We start from the raw sequence: 23,652 nt of genomic DNA, 5'->3' as shown, positions 1-23,652 counted from the left end.
GAAAACCCAGGGCAGTTCACCCCCTGGTTCACTCCCTGATTGGGCTCTTTACACCCAATCAGCCCTACCTACGCCCTGGGATTTCCCAAGCCCACACCTATCCAGGGAAGGCAGAGCCACCCCAGAGATAAAGCGAGGCCCCATCAGAGCACTTGAAGCAGCACCTTTCAACTTTAGCAGCCTTCTTCTCCAACTGAAATGTTCCTTGGAAGGCACATCCACTTTCTTAGGAATCATTTAAGGAAAACTCTTCTGGATTGAAGAGCCAGAAATGAGCGAGCCAAGTCCATTCTCCACAGTTACCCCCCAACCCTGAGTTTCTGTGGAGAGGGGAAGGCAAAGCATCTCCCTGCCTGCGAGGGGTCTCCTGCTTCCCAGCCACCAGTCACCAGCCTGCAGGGGACCAGCTCATCCCCAGACACTGCAGGAAAGAGGAAATCATCTGCCACAAGCAGAGCTCCCACCCCCAGGCAGCGATCCTTTCCCTCAGAATTGTCCCTGCTCCCTCATCTAGAAAGGGACACTTGGCATTCTCTGCAAGGTATTTTAATGCTAATTTGTTTAGTCAAAAAGAGGAGCCCAAACAGATGTGGACCATTTGGCTGGCATGTAGTTCATTTGTTAGCAAGTGCAAAAGGCTCGTTGGCAGGATATTAAATATTACCTTAGCTATTCACAAACACTTCATATTTCAAGAAAGGAAGGGAGGCAAAGGCTGCATCCTATAAATCAGCCTTTCAAAGAGGCAGAAAGAGGCAAACATTTGATAAATCTATGTCATTGTGCTGAGAGATCAAAGGCCCTAACATATGTATTTCTGCAACCGGCATTCCAGCAGACAGCTATAACAAACGGAGGGCTGGGACAGCTTGAGAAAGAAAGAATTAGCCAATTTGAATCTGTGATTAACTGGGTTTCGGGAGAGGTAGGAGGGTGTCGGTGGCAGCAAACAGGTGGGGAGGGGCTCTGTCCATACACTCATTTGTGAGGAGGGCGCCTGGTCCCTGGGCTTGCTCCAAGACAAAGGCCACTTGAGACACGTGTGATTAGTGAGAGGCCTCAACATGGAAAAGAGCACAGCAGGAGGTCAGGGTGGTCAGCCCCTTCTGTGGAGGGTCACTAGCCAGCCTAGGGCTCTCTGGGTCTCCTGCTGCCCCTAGCCATGGGCCCCACTTCCTCTTCCTGTTTCTTAGCCTCTCCCAGGGCCCTGTCACTTTCCCTATGCCTTCTCCCCAGCTTGTATTTTAGGTGGGTCAGTCATTCTAATAAGCTGGAACACCTATATCACTTGAAAGACCCTGATAGCCCCATCCAGTAGCTCCTGTTCCAGTGGCTAAAGTGTCCACCATCGCAGTCAGTACTTGCTGGACACTATCCCCAGGCGTCTGATAAAGGGCCCACTTACAGTTTGAGAAAAACAGTCCGTACGGCTTGAGTAGGAGGGACCAATGAGCTGAGAATGGAGACTCGCTGATATCTTGAACCCTGAAGTTGGGAAAGACTCACTTCACATCCGAGGGGGTGGCTGCTAGGGCTTCCTGGCTACAATTCAAGGGCACAGTGTTCCTTCCTTACCTGGTTCACAGCTCAGCTTCACCTTCGCCCACAGTCACGCCTTGGCCTGTATCCTGGCTCCCTACTCCTTTTGCTTTTCATGCTTGCTTGGCAAAAACCTCAACCCTGATGAGAACTGGCTTTCTACCTACTCACACCTGCACCCGAAGGGCTAGAGAAAACACCCAGCCGCAGGGACAGCCCTCACTGCAACTCATGACGAAACTTGAGTGTGGCCTCAATGCTCCCCTCACTCCCTTCTTACCTGCGCCTTCCACACATTCTTTTCTCTCTTCAAGCGTCATACCCCTCCCCTCTCCTCTCTCTCAGCCGAAGACCCTGCTTTCTACTCCTTTGAGAAGTGGAAGCAATCAACACAGAATCTTCCGTCTTCTGACATATTTCCCTGCCCGCCAGCATGTGTTCCCAGCAGTCTGCTCGCCTGTCTGATACCACAGTGAGCTGTCCCCACTCCAACCTAAAGTCAGACCCCCTATGTGTGTGTGCCTTTCATCCACTCTCCTCTCATCCGCTCAAGACATTGCTCCCGAAAGGTCCTTTCTTTCCTACAACACTAACTGCTTATTTTCTGAATGAGAAATTGAATCTTTCTCACAAAAACAAAAATGCTTTGTCTCCCATTTAAAAAGCAAGCAAACAAACAAACAGAAAACACGACTCTGCTTCCTCTGCTGGCTGCCACCCCATTTTTTTGCTCCCTTTTCCAACAAAATTTGTTACAATCATCTACACCTGCTGCTCTCCACAATTACCCTCCCCCTCATGCTCTAACGCTCACCACCCTGGCTTCCACCCCCACCACTCCACCATCGCTGCTCCTGTCAGTGTCCCCCAGCGTCTCCACTCTGCTAATCCCAATGGACCGTTCTCCCCCGTCACCTTGCTCAACTTCTCAATGGCATCTGACCCAGCTGTGTCCTTTCTCTTAATTCACTTTCTTCTCTTGGCTTCCAGGACACCGTGCTCTTGGATTTTCCTCCTACTTCACTGGCTGCTCCTCGGCAGCCTGTTTTGCTGGTTCTTCCTCTTCTCCCTGAGTTTCTAAATGTGGGAGGGCTCCAGGGCTCAGTCCTTGTTCTTCTTCTCCTTTCTCTCTCTACTCATCCCTTTGGTGAGCCCATCCAGTCCCATGGCTGTCACTGCCATCTACGTGCTGGCAATTCCCAAATAGGTCTCTCCAGCGTAGAGTTTTCTAGCTCACTTCGGACACGTCTGTCCAGCTGCCTCTCCAGCATGTCCATTTAGATACCTAACAGACCTTGCAAACTCATCATGTGCCAAGTAGGCCCCTCATCGTCCCTCCAAATCTCCTCTCCCCAGAGCCACTGGCTTGACAGCAACTCCATTCTACCATTTGCTCACCCCACACCTTTGCACCTTCCTCTCCTCACTTTCTCTCAGACCCCATATCCAGTGTTTGAGAAACTCCCGCTGACTGTTCCTGCAGAATATATCCAGGATCCAGCTACTTCTCACCACCTGCACCACCACCATCGTTCCTTGCCGGGGTTGCTCCAGTCATTCTCTTGACTTCCAACCTTGCTCCTCTAGTCTATTTTAATACCACTCCTAGATGGATCATTTTAAATCATATGTCAAATCATGCCACCCTTTTGCCCTACATCCTGCAATGGCTCCCCAGCTCACTCAGAGTAAATGGCCTACACAGCCCTACACGATTAACACCCGTTACCCACCTGACCTCATTTCCCAGTACTCTCCCCCTTGCTGTGTCTGCTTCAGCCACACCGGCCTCCTTGCTCTTCTCCATACTTTGACCCTGGGGCCTTCGCTAGACTGTTCCTCTACCTGGACCACCAGAAAGCCACGTGACTAACTCCCTCTTCTCCTTCAAATATCACCTCAGTGACCATCCTTTGAATTCAGTAATCTAACCTTGGCCCCCATCTCCCACCCACACCATCCTGTTCACTTTGTTCTACTTTTTTCGTAGCACTTATAACATACTACAGAATTTCTAACATTTCTATACTTTGTGACACTGTCTAGCATACTGCTTTATCTATCTATCTATCTATCCATATATATATATATATATATATATATATATATATATATATATATATATATATATATATATATATCTACCTATCTATTTATTTATTATGTTCTTGGCTGTCTGTCTCCCTCACAATCGCCGTTCCCCCTAGGCTGTACGTGCATTAAGGCACGTGTCTCTGTCTATTTAGTTCAGTTTTCAATCCCATGTTCCTAAAACAACACCAGGCCAGTATCATTCTGAGGGACCTACAATGGCATATCCTCAATAATGTCTTACTGAATGAACAAGGTTGAGTGGGGAATCTTCTGACTAGGAAATGTTTTCATAGAATGCACCAGGCTTCCATTACTTCCTAACAAATTACCACATACTTGCAGCTGAAAGCAACATGAATTTATTAGCTCACATTTCTGTGGGTCAGGAGTCTAGGCACCACGTGGCTGGGTCCTCTGCTCAGGATCTCACAAGGCCCCAAAGGGGTTGGCTGGGGTTTGGTCTCCTTAGAGGCTCCACTGGAGAAAGTTCCCCTTCCAAGCTCCATCAGGTTGTCGGCAGAATTCATCTCCTGTGGTTGTAAGACTGGGGTGCTGTCCGTTGGAGACAACTCTTCTAGAGGCTACCCACAGTTCCTCGCCTCACATGGTCCTCTTGCAACGTGGTGGCTTACTTCTTCAAAGCCAGCAAGGGAGACTCCCTCAAGTACAAGACGTAGTATAATCACAAGAGTGACATTCGGTCAACTGTGCTATAACCCGTTGTCCAGAAGCAAGGCACAAATTCTGCTCACGTTTATTAAGGATAGATTATACAGTGTGAACACAGGAGGGCATATAACTTTCCTGTCCCCAGCTCCAACCTTTTTTTCCCAATATTGCAGCCTTTGCCTGCCAGAAAAAGGACTTTCGAAGGTGTGTCAGCTAAGATGGGCTAGTTTATGCTGCAGCAACAAGTAACTCCAAAAGCCACTGGTTTGAATTTGTTTAATGTGATTTTACAATTCTTTTGTTCAAACCGCATGTGCATCAGAGGTGAGCTGGGGGCTCCCTGCTCCGTGTTCCCAAACTCAGCCACCCAGGCCAACAGAGTAGCCATCATTTAAATGTTGCTGATGACTCTGGCAAGGGGCAAGAGAGGCCTATAAGGTATCCCACTGGCAGTCCAATGCTCCAGCTCACAAATGTTTACACATCACTTTTTCTCAAAATGCCCCACAAGGGGCTCAGCCCACACAACCTGCTGTTTCTGAGGGCAAGAGCTGAAAGGGTTGGGGGACAGCACCCATGGCTCCCAGAGGAAGCCTCTGTACTGAGATGTGGCCAACGGAGTTTACCCATAAAAGAAGCTCAAAGAAAAGTTACCTGCAGGACATTTCATATCAAGCAGATAAGCATTACAGAGCTCTTGACAGTCTGAGAGGATCCAACTTCAAGGTAAAATACAGACATACCTTGGAGCTACTGTGGGTTTGGCTCTAGACCACCACAATAAAGTGAATATAACAATAACACGAGTCACACAAATTGTGTTGTTTCCCCAGTGCATGTAAAAGTTGTGTTTACACTATACTGCAGTCTACTAAGCGTGCAGTAGCATTCTGTCTAAAAAATGTACAGACCTTAATTTTTACAGTACTTTATTGCTAAAAAATGCTGACCATTATCTGAGCTTTCAGAGAGTAGTTATCCTTTTGCTGGTGGAGGGTCTTGCCTCAGTGTTGATGGCAGCTGACTGATGAGGATGGTGGTTGCTAAAAACTGAGGTGGCAGTTTCTTAAAATAAGATAACTATGAAGTTTGCTGCATCGGTTGCCTCTTTCTTTCATAAACGATTTTTCTGCAGCATGCGATGCTGTTTGATAGCATTTTACCCACAGCAGAACTTTCAAAATTGGAGTCAGTCCTCTAAAATCCTGCCACCACTTTATCAACCAAGTTTATATAATCTAAATCCTTTGCTGTCATTCCGACAGTCTTCAGAGCATCTTCACCAGGAGTAGATTTCATCTCTAGAAATCGCTTTCTTTGCTCATCCATAAGCAGCAACTTCTCATCCGTTAAAGTTTCATCGTGAGATTGCCGCATTTGAGTCACATCTTCAGGCTCCACTTCTAATTCTACTTCTCTTGCTATTTCCAACATATCTGCTGTTACTTCTTCTACCGAAGTCTTGAACCCCTCAAAGTCATCCTTGAGGGCTGGAATCAACTTCACCCAAACTCCTGTTAATGTTCATATTTTGACCTCTTCCCATGAATCACAAATGTTCTTAATGACATCTAGAATGGTCAATCATTTCCAGAGGTTTTCCATTTATTTTGCCCACATCCATCAGAGGAATCACTACCCATGGCAGCCATAGCTTTATGAAATGTATTTCTTAAATAATAAGACTTGAAAGTTAAAATTACTCCTTGATCCCTGGGCTACAGAATGGATGTTGTGTTAGGCATGAAAACAACATTCATCTCATTGTACGTCTCCATCAGAGCTCTTGGGTGACCAGGCGCATTGTCAACGAGCGGTAATATTTTGAAAGGAATCTTTCCGAGCAGTACATCTCAACAGTGGGCTTAAAATATTCAGCAAACCATGTTGTAAACAGATGTGCTGTCATCCAGGCTTTGTTGTGCCATTTATAGAGCACAGGCAAAGTAGATTTAGCATAATTCTTAAGGACCCTAGGATTTTTGGAATGGTAAATAAGCATTAGCTTTAACATAAAATCACCAGATGCATTAGCCACTAATAAGAGAGTCAGCCTGTCCTTTGAAGTTTTGATGCCAGGCATTGACTTCCCCTCTCTGGCTATGAAAGTCCTAGATGGCATCCTCTAATATAAGGCTGTTTCGTCTGTTGTGTAGTGTAGCCACCTTCGTTAATGATCTTCGCTAGATCTCCTGGGTAACTTGCAGCAGCTTCTCCATCAGCACTGGCTGCTTCACTTGGACTTTCATGTTATGGAGACGCCTTCTTTCCTTAAACATCATGAACCAACCTCTGCTAGCGTCCAACTTTTCTTCTGCAGCGTCCTCACCTCTCTCGGCCTTCACAGAATTGAAGAGAGTAGGGCCTTGCTCTGGATTAGGCTTTGGTTTGATCTTCTGTCCAGACCAATGTAACTTTCTCCATGTCAGCAATAAGGCTGTTTCGCTTTCTAATCATTAGTGTGTTCACAGGAGTTGCACTTTTAACTTCCTTCAAGAAATTTTCCTTTGCATTTACAGTTTGGCTCACTGTTTGGCACAAGTGGCCTAGCTTCTAGCCTATCTCGACTTTCAACACGCCTTTCTCAATAACTTTAATCATTTCTAGCTTTTGATTTAAAGTGAGAGACATGTGACTCTTTCTTTCACTCAGAGGTCACCGTAGGGTTCCTAATCAGCCTAATTTCAATATTGCTGTGTCTCAGGGAATAGGGAGGCCTGAGGAGAGTGAGGGATGGGAGTGGCTGGTTGGTGGGGCAGTCAGAACACAGACATTTATGAGTTAAATTCACTGTCTTCCATGGGCATGGTGCATGGTGCCCCCAAACAATTACAATAATAACATCAAAGATCACTTATCACAGATCACCATAACAAATATTAATAATGGAAAAGTTTAAAATATTGAGACAATTACCAAAATGGAACACAGTCACACGAAGTGAGCAAATACTGTTGAAAAATAATGTCAATAGAGTTACAGGACTCAAGACTGGCACAACCTCCAATATGCAAAAAACACAATAATCTGTGAAGTGCAATCGAGTGAAGCACAATAAAAAGAAGGATGCCTGTATTCAAAATTAGGGCTACATCGGTAGATGACTGGATTAAGAAGCTGTGGTACATTTATACAATGGAGTATTACGCAGCCATAAAGAAGAAAGAAATCTTATCATTTGCAGCAACATGGATGGATCTAGAGAACATTTTGTTAAGCGAAATAAGTCAGAAAGAGAAAGACAAGTACCATATGATCTCACTTATATGTGGAATCTAAAGAAAAGAATATGTGAATGAACTAATCAGAAACAGTTTTGGGGACACAAAGAAAAAACCGAGAGTTGTTAGATGGGTGTGTGTGGGGGGGGGTTGGGGATAAGGGGAAAGGTGAAGGGATTTGGAAGCAGCTGGTAACCACAAGATGGCCTCAGGGTTTTCTGAAAATTAATTTGGGGAAGGTATTCAATAATGTTGTAAAGATTTTGTTGGGTATCCGATGGACATGCGTCCTATTTGGGAGACCACCTCAGGGATACTGTGGATACCTGATCATGGCATTGTACACTAGAAGCTAAACATTAATGAATGCCAACTATAATTTTATATATATAATGTGATGGCTCGGTGTGAGGTCGGAGGGATAGTGGATGGGGGAGGGGGGTTCACAGTGTGAGGGATATAAATGATGAACGTCTAAGTATTACCTTGTCTTGTACACCTGAAACTAATAAATAAAAATAAATAAATAAATAAATAAAAATAAATAAAAAAATAAAAATAAAAAAAACAAAATTAGGGCTAGATGCTTCAGTGATCGTTAGTAATAAAATAATTATTCAAGGATGGCTAATTGCACCTAAACGTGCTTGCTTCCTTTTAGGGCTATTGTTTTTCATTTGTGTTTGCACTTTTTTTTTAATGTACCACACATGTCAAAACTTTAGGTCCCAAAAGTATCTTGCCAGATAGTTTCATTAATAAACTATCTTGCCAGATAGTTTCCTTAATAAACTCTCAATGCTCCTGAAAAAGGTGGTTGGTACCTGAATGAAATGTTACAAATGACAATCCCTCAACTGTGGAATCATCTGAATCAAAGTGATCAGGGGTCCTTCTATCTCTGGTGGGGACATTGGAATTTTTTGATATGTAATAGTGGAGTGATTGGATAAAGGCCAACTGTGGCCAACTTTGGAATTTAGCCCATAGAATTATGGAAACTAAGAGTTTTCGACTACTTTCCAGAGACTTGCTGGACAGGTGAAAACATACATAACATCTGATACAAAATCTAAACTTGCTTTTCACTCTGATATTCTTAAATATTCTACTTATGCTCAACCTTGAGGAACTCTTTACTATATCACCATCGAGAGAAATGCCTATATACACCATCTTGTGATTGCCCTAAGCTAGTTCTTTATTCATAACCAAATATTGCTCCAATTCCATTGTGACTCAGATTTACAAATTGTCTTGGACAAGATTCAACAATAGCAACAAACCTGGTTGTTAGCTCTAACCCTGACTCTGCTACTGACATATCAGGGAGGGCAACTGTGATTTGCCAAGGGTCATCAGGGGCCTTCTACTAAGTGGGTAAAGTGGCCATTAAGTGGACACCCCGTATCCATTCTGCTCCAAGTGATTAGCCTCCTAATCCAACAGTTAGCAATCCCATTTCATTCACAAGGAATTGGCTTAGAAATGAGCGTGTGACTTGATCCTGGCCAATAAGACACCAGGCAGATGTGCTAGATGACTTCTGGGAAAGGTCTTCTCATTTGTAAGAAATGGGGCCCCTCCTCTTGCTCTGGGCATGTGGTACCTGGATGGAATGCCTCTAACTGCTGCCGTGAATGAAAGGAGACCTGCTGTGAATGAAAACTAGGACCTCTGGACTTATTATAATGATTTGCCTATTATTTAAAACAATTTGAGGAGGACTTTTAGTCACTGGCAACTAATAGCATTCTGACACCATGAAGGGAATCGCATGGTTCTTTACCTGTCTTCCAGTGGGGCACACCAGTTCCACAGCAGTGCCACTGGAAGCCCCAAGGAATGTGCTCCAGAAGCTCTGACCCTGGTGCCACTTTTACCAACCCATCTGAACCAAAGGACAATAAGTGCAGATGGGTAGGCAGCTTCCTGCAAGCACTACATAATAGAATGGATAGAATGTGCTGAGCCATTTGGCTGATGTTCCCAGAGATCACAGGCCAATGCTCACCATCTGTTGTATTAACTATTGCCCATAATCTTGATTTATAAGATGTCCACTATGATTTTCCCACCTAATTACTCTGGATCTAATATGGCCACTTCAATTATCAAAATTCCCGATATACAGATGGATGGGGCTGGAAGGTTAGGTCCAGCTCCAGAAAAGTTAGAGAAGCAGGGATCCATCTGGGGTGTCTTCCCCATCTGCAGAGCCAGCAGGCATTCATAAACTCTGCAAGGACGTGAACATTTTCAGTACACGTGGACAGAAATCTCTTTCTCTTTCTGATGTGATGGGTTACAATTTTCATGGCTGCATTCTAGGTCTTAGCACAGGGTTGCTCATCCACAGCACTACTAACATTTTGAGCTAAATAATTCTTTGTTGTGGGGGGGCTGTCCTGTGTGTCATAGAATTTTAGCAGCATCCATGGCTTCGACCCCCTAGATGCCAGTAGCACCACCCAGTTGTGAAAACCAACGATGCTTCCCCACAAATTGCCAAATGTCCCCTGGGGGACATAATCACACACGGGGGGAGGGGGGGCAAAGAAGAGGGAGAGAGACAGACAGACAGACAGAGAGAGAGAGAGACAGAGAGAGAGAGAGAGAATGAGAACCGCTGTCTTAGAATTACTCTCAAATGCCCACAGATTTAAAAAAAAAAAAAAATACCTAGTGGACACCCTGTATTTTCACCATCAATCCATCGTTCACTTTCATTTCATTACATGGTACCCTTTCTGCTCTCAGCCCACAGGGTTTGAATGAGGCTGACTATAACCAGGTACCACAAGTGACATTCTTACCTGGGCTGGATCAGTGGGAGTACACCATCTCCTTGGTCTCAGTCATCTGTTCAGGACTGGTCATGTGGTCTAATCCGTGACTGTGAGAATCATGTCTAGGACTTTGAATTCAATGGTTGGACTGTTCTTATGAGAATAGAAGCCTGGAATTGCTGGCTGCCATCGTGTTACTCCTAAAAGAGGGACTCTCTGAGAAAATAACCACCACAGCTGAACATAGAGCAAAGAGAAGGGAAGAGGCTAGATCCTGACGATATTATCTGAGTCCCTAAGTCTAGCAATGTCTGATGCTAGGTGCCTCCCCTGGACTTTCTGTTTATATGAGCCAATTGATTTATTTTGGTCTTAAGCCGTTTTGTGTTGTGTTTTCTCTCACTTGCAAAGAATCCTTATTGCAGTATTTGATGAGGTTTGATCTGCTTGCAATCTGTAATCTTATTTCCCCTTCCCAATATCCACAGCCTTTTACTGCATGAGGATTATAGATGACCTAAAGACTGCACTTTTTTCTTTGTTGTTTTCCCTACTTTCAGGCAATTGTCCAGGATGCTTGGGTTTGAAGGACCAGATGAGGACAGGGAGAGTTCATTTTAGAAGAAGTGGGACCCTATTCCTCTGGGCCTGGAGACTAGGATATACTGGTGGGTAAAGAAACAGATTTTGTGTTGGTTCATTTTATGTGTCAACTTGATTGGGCCAAGGATTCCCAGATATTTGATTATTCTGGGTGTGTCTGTAAGAGGGTTTCTGAATGAGATAAACATTTAAATGAATAGACTAAGTAAAGCCCATTGCCCTCCCCAGTCTGTGGAAGGAATGAATAGAACAAAAAGATGGAGGAAGGGAGAATTTCTTCTCTCTGCCTGAGTGTCTTTGAGCTAGGACCTCAGTCTTTTGCTTTTGCACATGCACTGGAGCTGGAACTTACACCATCTGCTCTCCTGCTTCTTAAGCCTTCAGACTCAGACTGGAACTGTATCATCCGCTCTCCTGGGTCTTCTGCAGGCTCACTGCAGGTCTTGGGACTTCTTAGTCACCATTTAACTTTATGAGCCACTTCCTTATAATCAATCATCCAATCAATCAATCCTATTGGTTCTGTTTCTCTGGAGAACACAGACTAACAGGTTTTGGAAGAACAAATGTGTAAGGCGGAAATCCATGCTTTCCTTGGACTCAAGTGTTCTCTCCCTTTATTTGTTTACACTCCTCTGATGTAGGTGAGGTTGCCCTGTAAATTAACATTTGCCACTACAGAGAAGGGGTCCTACTGCTTCAGAAAGTTTCAGTGAAATGAGTAGGGCATGTAGACAGGCTTCGAGAATTTTAATAACGTCTTTATGTAATTGGAAACAACTTGGTAACTCCTGGGTTTGCATTTCAGGGATGCCTTTTATATCTTTATATCATACCTACATGTGACCCAAACTGCCTGGGCAGAAGTGCCTAAGCTAAAAAATAAAAAACATATTTATATGTAAATTGTACAGATTCCTCCCAAAGCACTGGCTTTATTTGTGGATTATGGGCAGCTGGCACTATATTTAGAAAGACTGATGGTTACTCATAAAACCTGACATGGTTTCCTATGCTTAGAGCAATAAAATTAACGTATTTTGAAACTCCCATGAGCAGCAAAGCCTTCGCCACCTATTTAATGAACATATGCCTGCAGAGTTTTACAAACAATTTCAGGGGGTCCACGGATTCCCTAAAAAAACTCAGGCTGTGGGAAGAAATCAGGCTGTCTCTGATGTGATGAGGGGGTTTCTTAACAGAATTTGACCTACTCTTTTCAAGTGTCTTACTTCCCCTGTCACATGCTTAATCCCATGCAGACTGCTTCAGAAGCTTCAAAGAGCACATGTATTGGTTCAATCTCCATACTGATGGAAAAATCATGCATTTAAGAGTCAGACAGGTCTGAATTCGAATTCTGGTCTGCCACCAGCTGTGCGACTGTGGGAATGTGTTACCACCTCTGCAAGCTCCAGTCTTTTTCCCCATTTGTAATATGATACAGTTCACAGCAATTTCAGAAGTTAAGGGGAGGGGTTGGAGTAAATAATTAATATTCTTTGTTCTGTACTGTGTTGCCTCACTGAACTTTTAGTTTGACTAATGATTTTGCTGAATTGCCCAATTGTTTTGGCCTCGTGTAGACACAGCTAGCGGCTATGAAGTAGAACAAGATTGAAAACAAAATCATAACGTCTTCAAGTGCTGGGTGTAGGCGTGTGTGTATGTTCACGTGTCACAGTGTCTGGCTGGGATTCCTTGTTTACATTACCCACTCATTCTAGGCATCTGGGCCTTTCTGTTTCTGTCTACCGTGTTTCCCTGAAAGTAAGACCTGCAGGACAATCAGCTCTAATGCGTCTTTTGGAGCAAAAATTAACATAAGACCCGGTCTTTATAATATAATTAATATAATATAACATAACATAATATAATGTAATATATACCGGGTCTTACATTAATTTTTGCTCCAAAAGATGCATTAGAGCTGATTGTCCGGCTAGATCTTATTTTCAGGGAAACAGGGTAGGTGCTCAGCTCATGATTCCACCCCCCTTTCCCCAACTCCTTCTACCTTCAGACAACAGTGCCTCCTAAAGAGGTCCCAAACCTTCCACTCATCCTGTTTCCTCCTAAAATCCTTTTTTTTATCCTCCTAAAATCTTTATTGTGGCATTTAGTACATCCTATTTTCTGTCCTTGCTTTTCAAGGGTCATCTTTTGCATTCTGTGGGCGTGACACAGTGCTTGCTACAGCACATGTTTATTGAGCTGAATCCTCACTTATCCAACTTTTTTTGCCTCTACACATCCCCCGAAATTCCCTTGGCATCTCCTTCCTGCAGGAGCCATGGTGTAGTACCTAATCAGCCCTCACTCACTCATCCCCCCACCCACTGTATTAGTTTCCTAGGGCTGCTGTAACGAATTACCAGAAACTGGAGGCTTAAAACAACACAAATTTGTTCTCCCTCAGTTCTCAACGTCAGAAGTCTGAAGCTCGTATCACTCACTGGGCTGAAATCATGTGCTCCCTCAGGAGGTTCTGGGGAGATCCTTCCTCGCTTCTTTCAGCTTCTGGTAGCTGCTGGCATTCCTTGGTTTGTGGTTTATGGCCAGGTCACGCCTACCTCTGTCTTCTTTGTCACGTTGCCTTTTAGTGTGTGAGTGTGTGCATGTGTGTGAGAGAGACAGAGACAGAGAGAGAGAGAGAGAATTCTCCCTCTACCTCTCTCATGTAAGCACATATATCCTTAGTTAGAACCCACCCAGATAATCCAGGATAATCTCCCCATCTCAAAACCTTAATTTAATCACATTGTTTGCTATATAAAATAATATTCAGTTTCTAAGGATTAGGACCTGATATCTTGGGTGGCATTTCTCAGCCTACCACATCACAGACAGCAGCACCAAACGGGTGTTCGCGGGTGGCTGTGTTTATTCCAGGTGACACTATCAGTCTGGTCACAGCTGACTCCTGACTCAGGAGGACGAGTCCACAGGCTGGAAGGAGCCAATAAGGTCAGATATCAAGGGCCCAGTTTCAAATTCCTGGGAGAGTCCAGTAGCAATTAGGACTCTATGCATTAGCATAGTGTACATAAGTCAGGAGCTGGCATACCATAGGTGGCAAGCCATATCTACCCAGGTTCAAGCTAAAGGTGAAGGTAAACCAAGGCACCAGCAGGGGCTGGACCTGAGTGGAGAGGAGAATGGAGGAAATTCTCAGCCCCCTGAGAAGTGAAAGACTTCTGATTCTAGTTCCTTCTGTAATCAGCCCACTTTTTGTTTCTTACCCCTGGACATCCATGAAATTAGCTTTTGTGTCCTTAAAGAAAAACAAACAAACAAACTCACTATATTAAAGTCGTTTAAGTTAGCTGCTATTCTTTAGACCCCCTAGCCTGGACATTCGTCTCCCTCTTCCTCACGGCTTTGGTGAAGCTCCCAGTTCTGCCAAGAGAAAACTCTCTTTTACCCTAAAACGTGTCTCTACTTCACCTCACTTCTCACCCTCACTGAAACGTTCCCAGTGTCACCTACCTACCACGGTCACATTTACACCCTCTCACGGCCCTAGTACAGGGGTTAAACATGAAGAGTTCTTCTCCACACCTAAATCAGTGACTCTCACCAGTTTCCCCTTATTATCATCTGAAATTCAAACCATTCATCTGTTCAGTTCTTGCCAAATAATCGCTGCTAACAGCCCCTTTGCACCAGAACTCATCTCCACCTCTCAGCTCATTTCAACCCTGTATTTATCCTTCTTTTTCTCTTTACATCCCCTGCTATAATCCTCATTGACAACAACATCCATTTTTAATGAACCAGTAACTCCCTTTGATCTCCCAGCTCTTAGCCTGCAAGCCTTACTTGATTTCTAGCTCCACTTCCCATCTGCCACCCACAAGCAGGGTTGCCTCCTGAGATCTCATTCCCTCCATACAGGTCTGCAAGAGGAGCTGTATTGGACACAAATTTTGCTCACCTCAAATTTCCTCAGCTGTCCTCTTTCTTTCTCTTTTTGTGGACAGCCCCAATCTGTACCTCCCCACCCCTTGCATTAGTTCCTCAGGGCTACTGTAACAAATTACCAGAAACTTGGTGGCTTAAAACAAAAAGGCTTATTCTTTCATAGCTGTGGAGGGCAGATGTTTGAAATCAAGGTATGGGCAGGGCCTCTAGGGGAGGATCTGCTGCTCGCCTCCGCAGCCTCGGGTGGCTTCAGGCTTTACTTGGTTTGCGGCAGACTCACTCCAATCTCTGTCACAGTCTTTACATGTCCTCCTCCTCTGTGTCTCCTCCCTTCTATTATAAGGACACTTGTCATTATAATAGAACGCTGGCTGATCTCATCTCAAGATCCGTAACTTAATTATACCTGTAAAGACCGTTTTCCCAAATAAAGTTATATTCACAGGTTCCAATTGAACACAGCTTTTGGAAAACAACCATTCAAACCACCGCACCTCTCCAATTTCAAATGTGAAAAACAAACCACACTGTAGGGCCTGGATCTGGCTTCCTACAGTCAATGAAGGGACAGGTGATGCAATCTGGAAAAGTAAGGAAATAACTCCCAACTGATGAGCCATGACCAATGCAAAACAAGCAAAGGAGGAAACCAGGTGAATAAATCCCCAGCCCCTTCTCGTGGACCTCCTACAACACTTGTGGAGAAGGCTTGTGTGCTAGTGAGAAGCCTGCCTGCCAACCCATCCTACCTCTTCCAAACTCTTCGGGAAGTAAATGCCCACGAAATAACATCTCTTCCCTTTTCTTCCCTCACTTCACTTCTCATTGCCACTCATGCACACTTCCATGGGCTTCTGCCTCTCAAATGAATTGTTAGCACCTTACTTGCTGTCTCACGCTTTGCTTTCTAGAGGAATCAAGCTACAGCTCTGGCCAGCTATGCCCGGGGTTTCCATGGAACAGGAAGTGGAACAGGTCGTCTCCTCAGGTAAGGTACTTGTTTTTTGTACTACGCAGACTATGACTGATTGAAGGAGAGATTTGTAGGCTGCCTAGTGTCCTGCAGGGGACCTGGGACTACAGCTCTACCCAACAGGGGCTTGCTGAACTGGAGCGTGAATAACTGGAACAACCAGAATTGCTGTGAGAAGCTGAGGGATGCAGACAGCAGAGTGAGGAAAAGCTGAAAGGCAGGGAGAAGAGGCAGATGCAGACACAAACATGACAATGGCCTATAACAATGGGGCCAACCAGAGGAGAGAGCACGGAAGCTCCCTACTGGAGGGTGGCGAGAGGGGCAGGGTAATAGCTTTCCTGAGACCTGATTGGGCAACTGTGCTTAGATCTTGAGACATACTGGGTGGCTGTGAAGAGTGCTGCCTGGGCCTCCTCTGCCCTTGTGGTTCTTACAGTGAACTCCTATCACCTGAGCTAATGATGGCATCCTGACTCCTTGCAGCCTAGAAGAGCTCAATGAACACAACCTCCTTGACCCCTGACCTCTCTGGAGCCATCACTAATGTACTGTTGGCATTGCCAGGAGTTTAACCATTGAGCCATTGCCCCCCTCCACACGTGAACCACTTTCTTTTTGCACAGGTCCCCACTTGCTGGCATCCTAAGCTTTGCAGTTTTATCGACCTTTTTCTGTCACTCGTCATAGATTCATAAATATCTTCTTCCCTCTACTTCTTTTTTATTGTATACACATAATGTAAAATTCAACATGTTAAGTGTATAATTCAGTGGCATTGAGTACATTACGATGTTGTGTAATCATCACCACTCTCTGTTTCCAAAACTTTTTGTGTCATCCCAAACAGAAAATCTGTACCCGGTAAATATATTACTCTCCATGCCTCCCCACCCTCAACCCGTGGTAACCTCCATTCTACTTTCTGTATCTGTGAATTTATCTATTCTGGATACTTCATATAAGTGGAATCATACAATATTTGTCCTTTGGAACCTGGCTTATTGCACTTAGTATAATGTTTTGAAAGTTCATCCTAGTGTCATGTAGCAGAACTTCATTCCTTTTTGTGGCTGAATAATATTCCATTGTATGCATACCACATTTTTTTCTATTCACTCATCTGTTGATAGACACTTGGGTTGCTTCCATCTCTTGGTCATTGTGAATAACACTGCTGTTAACACTGATGTTCAAGGCCCTGCTTTCAATTCTTTTGGACATACACCTAGGAGTCGAATTGCTGAATCATATGTAATTCTATGTCTAATTTTGTAAGGAACTGCCGAAATGGTTCCCAAACAGATGCATCATTTTATATTCCCATCAGCAATGCACAAAGGTTCCCATTTCTCCGCAGGTATTACTCTCTGTTTTGTTTTTGTTTCATAATGTGTGTGAAGTGGTGTCTCATTGTGGGTTTGATTTGTGTTTCCGAAGTGATTAACGATGCTGAGCATCTTTGTATTGGCCATTTGTATATCTTCTTTGGAGGAATGTTTATTCAAGTCCTTTGCCCATTTTTATTTTTTTAATTTTATAAGGGAATATTGGTGGACGTGTGTTTCTCCAGGGCCCATCAGCTCCAAGTAGTTGTCCTTCAGTCTAGCTCAGCTCTAAGTCCAGTCACTGTTTTCAAATTTTAGTTGCAGGGGGCGCAGACCACCACCCCATGCGGGAATTGAACCGGCAACCTTGTTGTTAAGAGCTCGCGTTCTAACCAACTGAGCCACCCAGCCATCCCTCTGGAAGCTCAGTGGCAGCTCATTGTCTTCAATCTAGTTGTGGAGGGCGCAGCTCACTGGCCCACGTGAGAATCGCACCAGCAACCCTGTTGTTCAGAGCTCGCGCTCTTACCAACTGAGCCATCTGGCAATCCCCATTTGCCCATTTTTGAAGTGTTGTTTGTATGTTTGTTCTTGAGTTGTAAAAGTTCCCTATATATTCTGGATATTAGCTCTTATCAGATGTATAAGTTGCAAATATTTTCTCCTATCCTGTGGGTTGTTTTTTTCATTCTCTTGAGATATCTTTTGATACACGTTTTTTTTAATTTGATGGTCTAATTTATCTATTTTTTCTTTTATTGTCTATGCTTTTGGTGTCATATCAGATAAATCACTGCCAAATCCAATGTGATGAAGATTTTCGCCTCTGTTTTCATCTAAGAGTTTGATAGATTTAACCCTTAAGCTTTGATCTTTTATCTATTTCAAGTTAATTTTTGTATATGATGTAAGGTAAGGGTCCACCATCACTCTTTTTTTTTTATTTTAAGTGTGTTTTTCTGGGACCCATCAACTCCAAGTCAAGTAGTTGTTTCAATCTAGTTGTGGAGTGTGCAGCTCACAGTGGCCCATGTGGGGATCGAACAGGCAACCTTGTTAACAGCATCGCGCTCTAACCAACTGTGCTAACCGGCCACCCCTCACCCTCATTCTTTTGTGGTTATCCCTTTTCCCAGAACTATTTGTTGAAGAGACTGTCCTTTCCCATTGACTACTTGGAACCCACGTTGAAAATCAACTGACCAAATACAAGAGGGTTTATTTCTGGGCTCTCTATTCTATTCCATTGGTCTATATGTCTGTCTTTATGCCAGCACCACAATGTTTTGATTACAGTAGCTTTATAGTAGGGTTTGACATCAGGAATTATTAGTTCTCCAAGTTTGTTCTTCCTTTTCAAGACTATTTTGACTATGTAGGGTCCTTTGAGAGTCCATGTGAAATTTAAGATAGATTTTTTTATTTCTGAAAAAAAATGCCATTGCAATTATGGTAGGGGTTGAATCTGTAGAATGTTTGGAGTGCTATTATCATCTTAACAATATTAAGGTCTTTCAATCCATGAACATGAGATCTCTATTTATGTCTTCTTTAATTACTTTCAGCAATGTTTTGTAGTTTTCAGCGTACAAGTTTTTAACTACCTTGGTGAAGTTTATTCCTAAGTGTTTTATTCTTTTTGGTGGTATTGTAAATGGAATTGCTTTCTTAATTTCTTTTTTGGATTCTTCGTTATTAGTGTATAGACATGCAACTAATTTTTGAATGTTGGTTATGTATTCTGCAACTTTTCTGAGTGTGTTTATCAGCTCTAAAAGTTTTGTTGTGTGTGAAATCTTCAGCATTTTTCTACATATAAGATTATGTCATCTCTGAATAGAAATTATTTTACTTTTCCCTTTCTCATTTGGATATCTTTTATTTATTTTTTTGTTGTCTAGGTGCCCTGCCTAGAACTTCAAATACTATGTTCAATGGAAGTGGTAAAAGTGGACATATCTTGTTCTTGATTTCTTATCTTGTTCTTGATTTTAGGAAAAAAAGGCTTTCAGTCTTTCACCAGTAAGTATGATGTTGGCTCTGGGCTTTACATATATAGCCTCTATTATGTTGAAGAAGCTCCTTTATATCCTTAGTTTATTAAGAGTTTTATCATGAAAGGGTTTTTATCAAGAAACATTTGTCAAATGTTTTTCTGCATCAATTGAGATGATCACAGGTTTCGTTCCTTCATTACATTAACGTAGTATGTTTACTGATTAATTTTCATATATCAAACCATTCTTGCATCCTTGGAATAAATCCCACTTGGTCCTGGTGTATAATCTTTTTCATATGCTGTTAAACTCACTTTGCAAGGCTAATATAATAATATAGCGATTGACTAGATTAGGTGGGGTCTGAGGTGCTATTTTTCTAGTATGCCAGGGAGTTTACCTAAACTGGGGATATATTTAGTGAGACTGAGGCTGGAAAGCAGCCCACTGTATAAAGAGTGGGGATAAAGGATGCCAGGCTAATGGGCAGCATTGGCAAAGGCTATGGTAGAGAAACACACTTAGAAGACTAAAAGGCAACTGCAGCACCATGAGTAAGGAGAGGAGGGCACAAGATGAGGTGGAAGAGCTGGATAGTGGTTGAAGGCTACCTGAAATACCATGGGGAGCCATACTTTTCATTGAGTTATAATTGACATATAACACTGTGTTAGTTTCAAGCATATAACATAATGCTTTGATTTATGTATATATTGCAAAATGTTTACCCCAATAAATCTAGTTAACATCCAACCATCACCACACATAGTTACAGTATTCTTCTTGTGATGAAAACTTTTAAGATATATTCTCTTAGCAACTTTCTAATATGCAATACAATATTATTAACTATAATCATTGTGCTGTCCATTACATTCCCAGGACTTATTTATTTTATAACTGAAAGCTTATGCTTTTTGACCACCCTCATGTAGTTCACCCACCATCCACCCCTGACTCTGTCAACCACCAATCTGTTCTCTGTGTCTATGAGTTGGGAAGCCATATTTTAAGCAGAGAAGTGACACATTTGATTGACCTTTTAGCATCACTTTTTGCTGAGTTGACAACTGATTGGAGGATAGTATTGTGGAAGCAGGGAGGCTGGCTAGGAGGATGTTTGTAACAGCCCAAGAGAGATGTTCTGGTGGTCTGGGCTCGGGGTGGCAGAGGATGTGTGGCTATGTTGTAGTAGAGGATGTGGCAGGGCTTCCTGATGGATTGATTGGATGGATGAGGGAATGGGCAAGGAAGAACTTAAGGATAACTCCTAGTTTTCTGTAGGTGATGAAAAGACAATGGTGTCATTTAGTGTGGTGGAGCAAATTTGAAGGAAGAAAGCATTCTCTTGATTTATCTTAAAATGGCTACAAGACCTCCGAGTGGAAATGTTGTACTCAACATCCCCAAGCCTCTTCCAGATCTATGCTCCTATAATGTCAATTCACTGTACAGGAATTATTCACGCTTCCCCAGTTCCTTTAGGAAACAGCTATTTATTTCTGAACCACCAAAAAGGGATAGGAGGCAGGGGGAGAGGAAGAGAGATTGCTAGTATATTACTGTTTCAGTTTCCACCTGAATTTACCTTTTGTATTCATGTATTCAATTACTATGTCTTTTTCACTTTTATAATCAATGGATACCTTTATAATATCTACACTTAATGCTATCAAGATTGTTCTGTAGATTGTGAGCTGTATGAAAGCATGAACTGTGTTTCTGTTGCTAGCGCCTCGCCTAAGGGATAGCAAGAAAGGCTGAGCAAATGAATGAATAAATAAAGGAATGAAGGATTTGAACTTGTGAAAGTTCCAGAAACTCATTTACTTTAGAATCTAGAGGATCTAAAGCAGACCACAAACTGACGTTATCCATAAGAATTTAAATGGTCGTTAATTAAGTTATTACTCCAATGCAATAATCCAGTGTGCTTAATTACTTTAATTACTTTGAGCAACAACAATTTGTTGGCCATTTACTATAGCATGCTGCCAGGTGCCAGGGGCCAGTTGGAGGGCTTACAAAGAAGTAAAAGAGCTGGTCTCTGGATGGTGAGCAGAGATATGTACAAATAGGAGAAAACGAATAATGCAGAAGTGGTCTGTGCATCTCCGAAAGAGGAGACCTGCATCTAGAGGCTCCGGTATAGTGGAATGGAGACAGTGGGGGATAAAGCTCTGGTTGGCCTCTTTGCTGCAGTCTCGATGACCCTCAGCAAGTCACTTCATGTTGTTGAAAAGCAGTGTTCTCTTCTATGAAAAGGAGTGTTTTGACTCAGTGCACACAGAAGCCCTTTTGACTGTAACATTGTCGTGGGGGGTTTTTTGTTTTTGTTTTTTTGTCTTCAGGAACTATCGGAAAGAAATAGGAGTTTGTGTAGCCGAGAGGTTGGAGTTCCACAGACATAACCTAATTGTGTTTGGCTCAGATATGAATGGGTGCCAGGGCTCTTTTAAATTTTATTTCAAATTTGTGACTTTTAAAATGCAGGCAATTTCACATACAAATGTAGTTTTGCAGCTTTGCTGGAGAAATCAGATCTGATAGCACCGGGTAGTGTGAGCCCAGAGGTGGTATTTGCTGCTTTTTTGTTTACCTCTGTCCTCTCTGTCATTTCTTACCTAGCCTGGCTTGGTCTCAAGTTCGGCCAGGTTTCAAAACAGGAATCTGGAACAGGAGGAGTTCAAAACTGATCCTGCAGGCAGGTGACTGTCATCAGGGTGTGTTCGTGGGGGTGGGGGGTGGTAGAGTGCTCCTCAATAGGGTAGATCAGAATAGCTGAGTGTGTTTCCAATCCCAGAGATTCAGAAGGTACCTTCTGCCCCCTTCCTTACCTGGGAATCACGGGGCATCGCGAGCCATAGTACAGATGAGGACGTTAGGCTGGAGGGAGAATGGTATGCAGCTACCATTTACGTAATGGTGAGAAGACCTAGCATCCATCATGAATGTCAGCACAGGCCTGACACTGCTCTAAGCCGTTACAGTATTAGCAACCCCATTTTACAGGTGGAAATTTTCCAAAGAGCCCTGAGATGGCATGTGACAGAGCCAGATGGTCTCACTCCCAATGAAATCAAGGTCGAGAGCCACAGATGGGCATACCAAGCATCACGGAAAGTCTTTGAGTGGGAAGGTGATGAGCAGAAATTGGTGTTGGTGAGCAAGGTTAATCGGGATGGTCAGAACAGGGCCTGGGGGCTAAATGCTATTGAATTGATGATAGTGGCTGTAAAAGCAATTTCCAGCAGAGAGAGCACTTTTACTCCAGTACAGTGTGTTAATTTTAACACAGTTAGCCTCGTCAAACAAATTTTTAAGGAAACCAAGAGGCAGCTCTGGGTTTTATAAACCAATCTCAGTTTGGAGTAGATTTCACATTAGTGCTTTTGTGCCTACCAGATGAAAATAGGGTCAAAGTCTGACAGTGGCCCCTGGAAGTTTAAAAGCCGGCAGGACACTATGGAGACAAAGCCCACCATTCAGTCACATAACTAATTTTCATGAATGGCTTATGGAAGTCAGCATCATTATTTTATCCTCTCACTCTCACCTCACAAAAAAGTACCAGGTTTCCCTATTTCAAATGGTTTCCCAAAAGCTGAAAGTTAAGAAATCCATAAAGTGCTAATGGAAGTCAACAGGAAAAGAATCTTTCTGGTATAGCCAGTTTTCCCTTAATGCACTTAGCAAAGCGAGGGAGACAGGTGTAACATTTATGATGACGGGAAACTCACTTATCTTACTTCGGTCCGTTTGGTGACTCTTGGGAATTGAAAATGAGGAATAGGTTACAAAGGTAATTTCCAGAGGGAGAAAGAGTAGAAAATGGAAAAATAATGGTCAGAAATGAAAGAGGGGAAAGCAACAGTATTGATATGAATGCGGAGTGACATTGGCAGTAAAATAAAGGGAAAGTAAAGCATAGCATAGAAACCTCTGGAGTCGGCAGCCTTTTGGATAAGAAGCAAAGCAAAGGATAGTGTGCGTTTTCATGTGGTAAAAGCAGGTTGGAGAACCTGGTGACTATTTACAAAAACAGGGTAGCAGACACCTGACTGTAGGGAAAATTCCAGGGTGAACATGTTTCCAAGATTTAGAAGGGATCACAAGTTAGAATTCAGTGGATTTGTTGGAGAAAAATCCCTTCAGCACTTCTATGGCTCGATCAACAAAACACTCTGACCAATAACGTCTTTTTGTTTTAAGAGAAATTGGACTGAAATATCTGTTATATGTATGCAAATCTTTGGGTAGTAGGTTATAAGAACCACTGATGGCCCCAGATACCTCTGAAAATTTTCTTTTTCATTAAAACAACAAGATTCATTTTTAGCCAATAAATAAGTAGAATCAGGTTCAAAGGTTCTCAAACTGCCACCTGCTACTTCAAAAGCTCTGTCAGTTCCCTGCGCAATTTACTGTAGGGTATTTGCACTCCCGGATATGGTTTCTACCATTTGCTAGCCATGCACTCCCATATGAAGGAGAAACCAGTCTCTGAAGATGGGT

The 23,652-nt window shown here is 43.1% G+C and overlaps 1 protein-coding gene across 2 annotated transcripts in view; it reads left to right on the top strand.

The window, feature by feature from the left end:
- Window positions 1-23,652, top strand: part of COX10 (cytochrome c oxidase assembly factor heme A:farnesyltransferase COX10) — a 167,712-nt gene that overhangs the window by 135,121 nt on the left and 8,939 nt on the right. For both annotated transcript variants that reach the window (XM_081028059.1, XM_081028056.1), the window contains one exon: window positions 15,751-15,827. In XM_081028059.1, the coding sequence (XP_080884185.1) occupies window positions 15,751-15,827 (77 nt within the window). The remainder of the gene's footprint in view (window positions 1-15,750; window positions 15,828-23,652) is intronic.

This window comes from Rhinolophus hipposideros, assembly GCF_964194185.1.
Source record: "Rhinolophus hipposideros genome assembly, chromosome: 20".
Lineage (NCBI taxonomy): Eukaryota > Metazoa > Chordata > Mammalia > Chiroptera > Rhinolophidae > Rhinolophus > Rhinolophus hipposideros.
The sequence above is the reverse complement of the archived record's forward strand: the minus strand, read 5'-3'. Positions and strand labels throughout refer to the sequence as shown.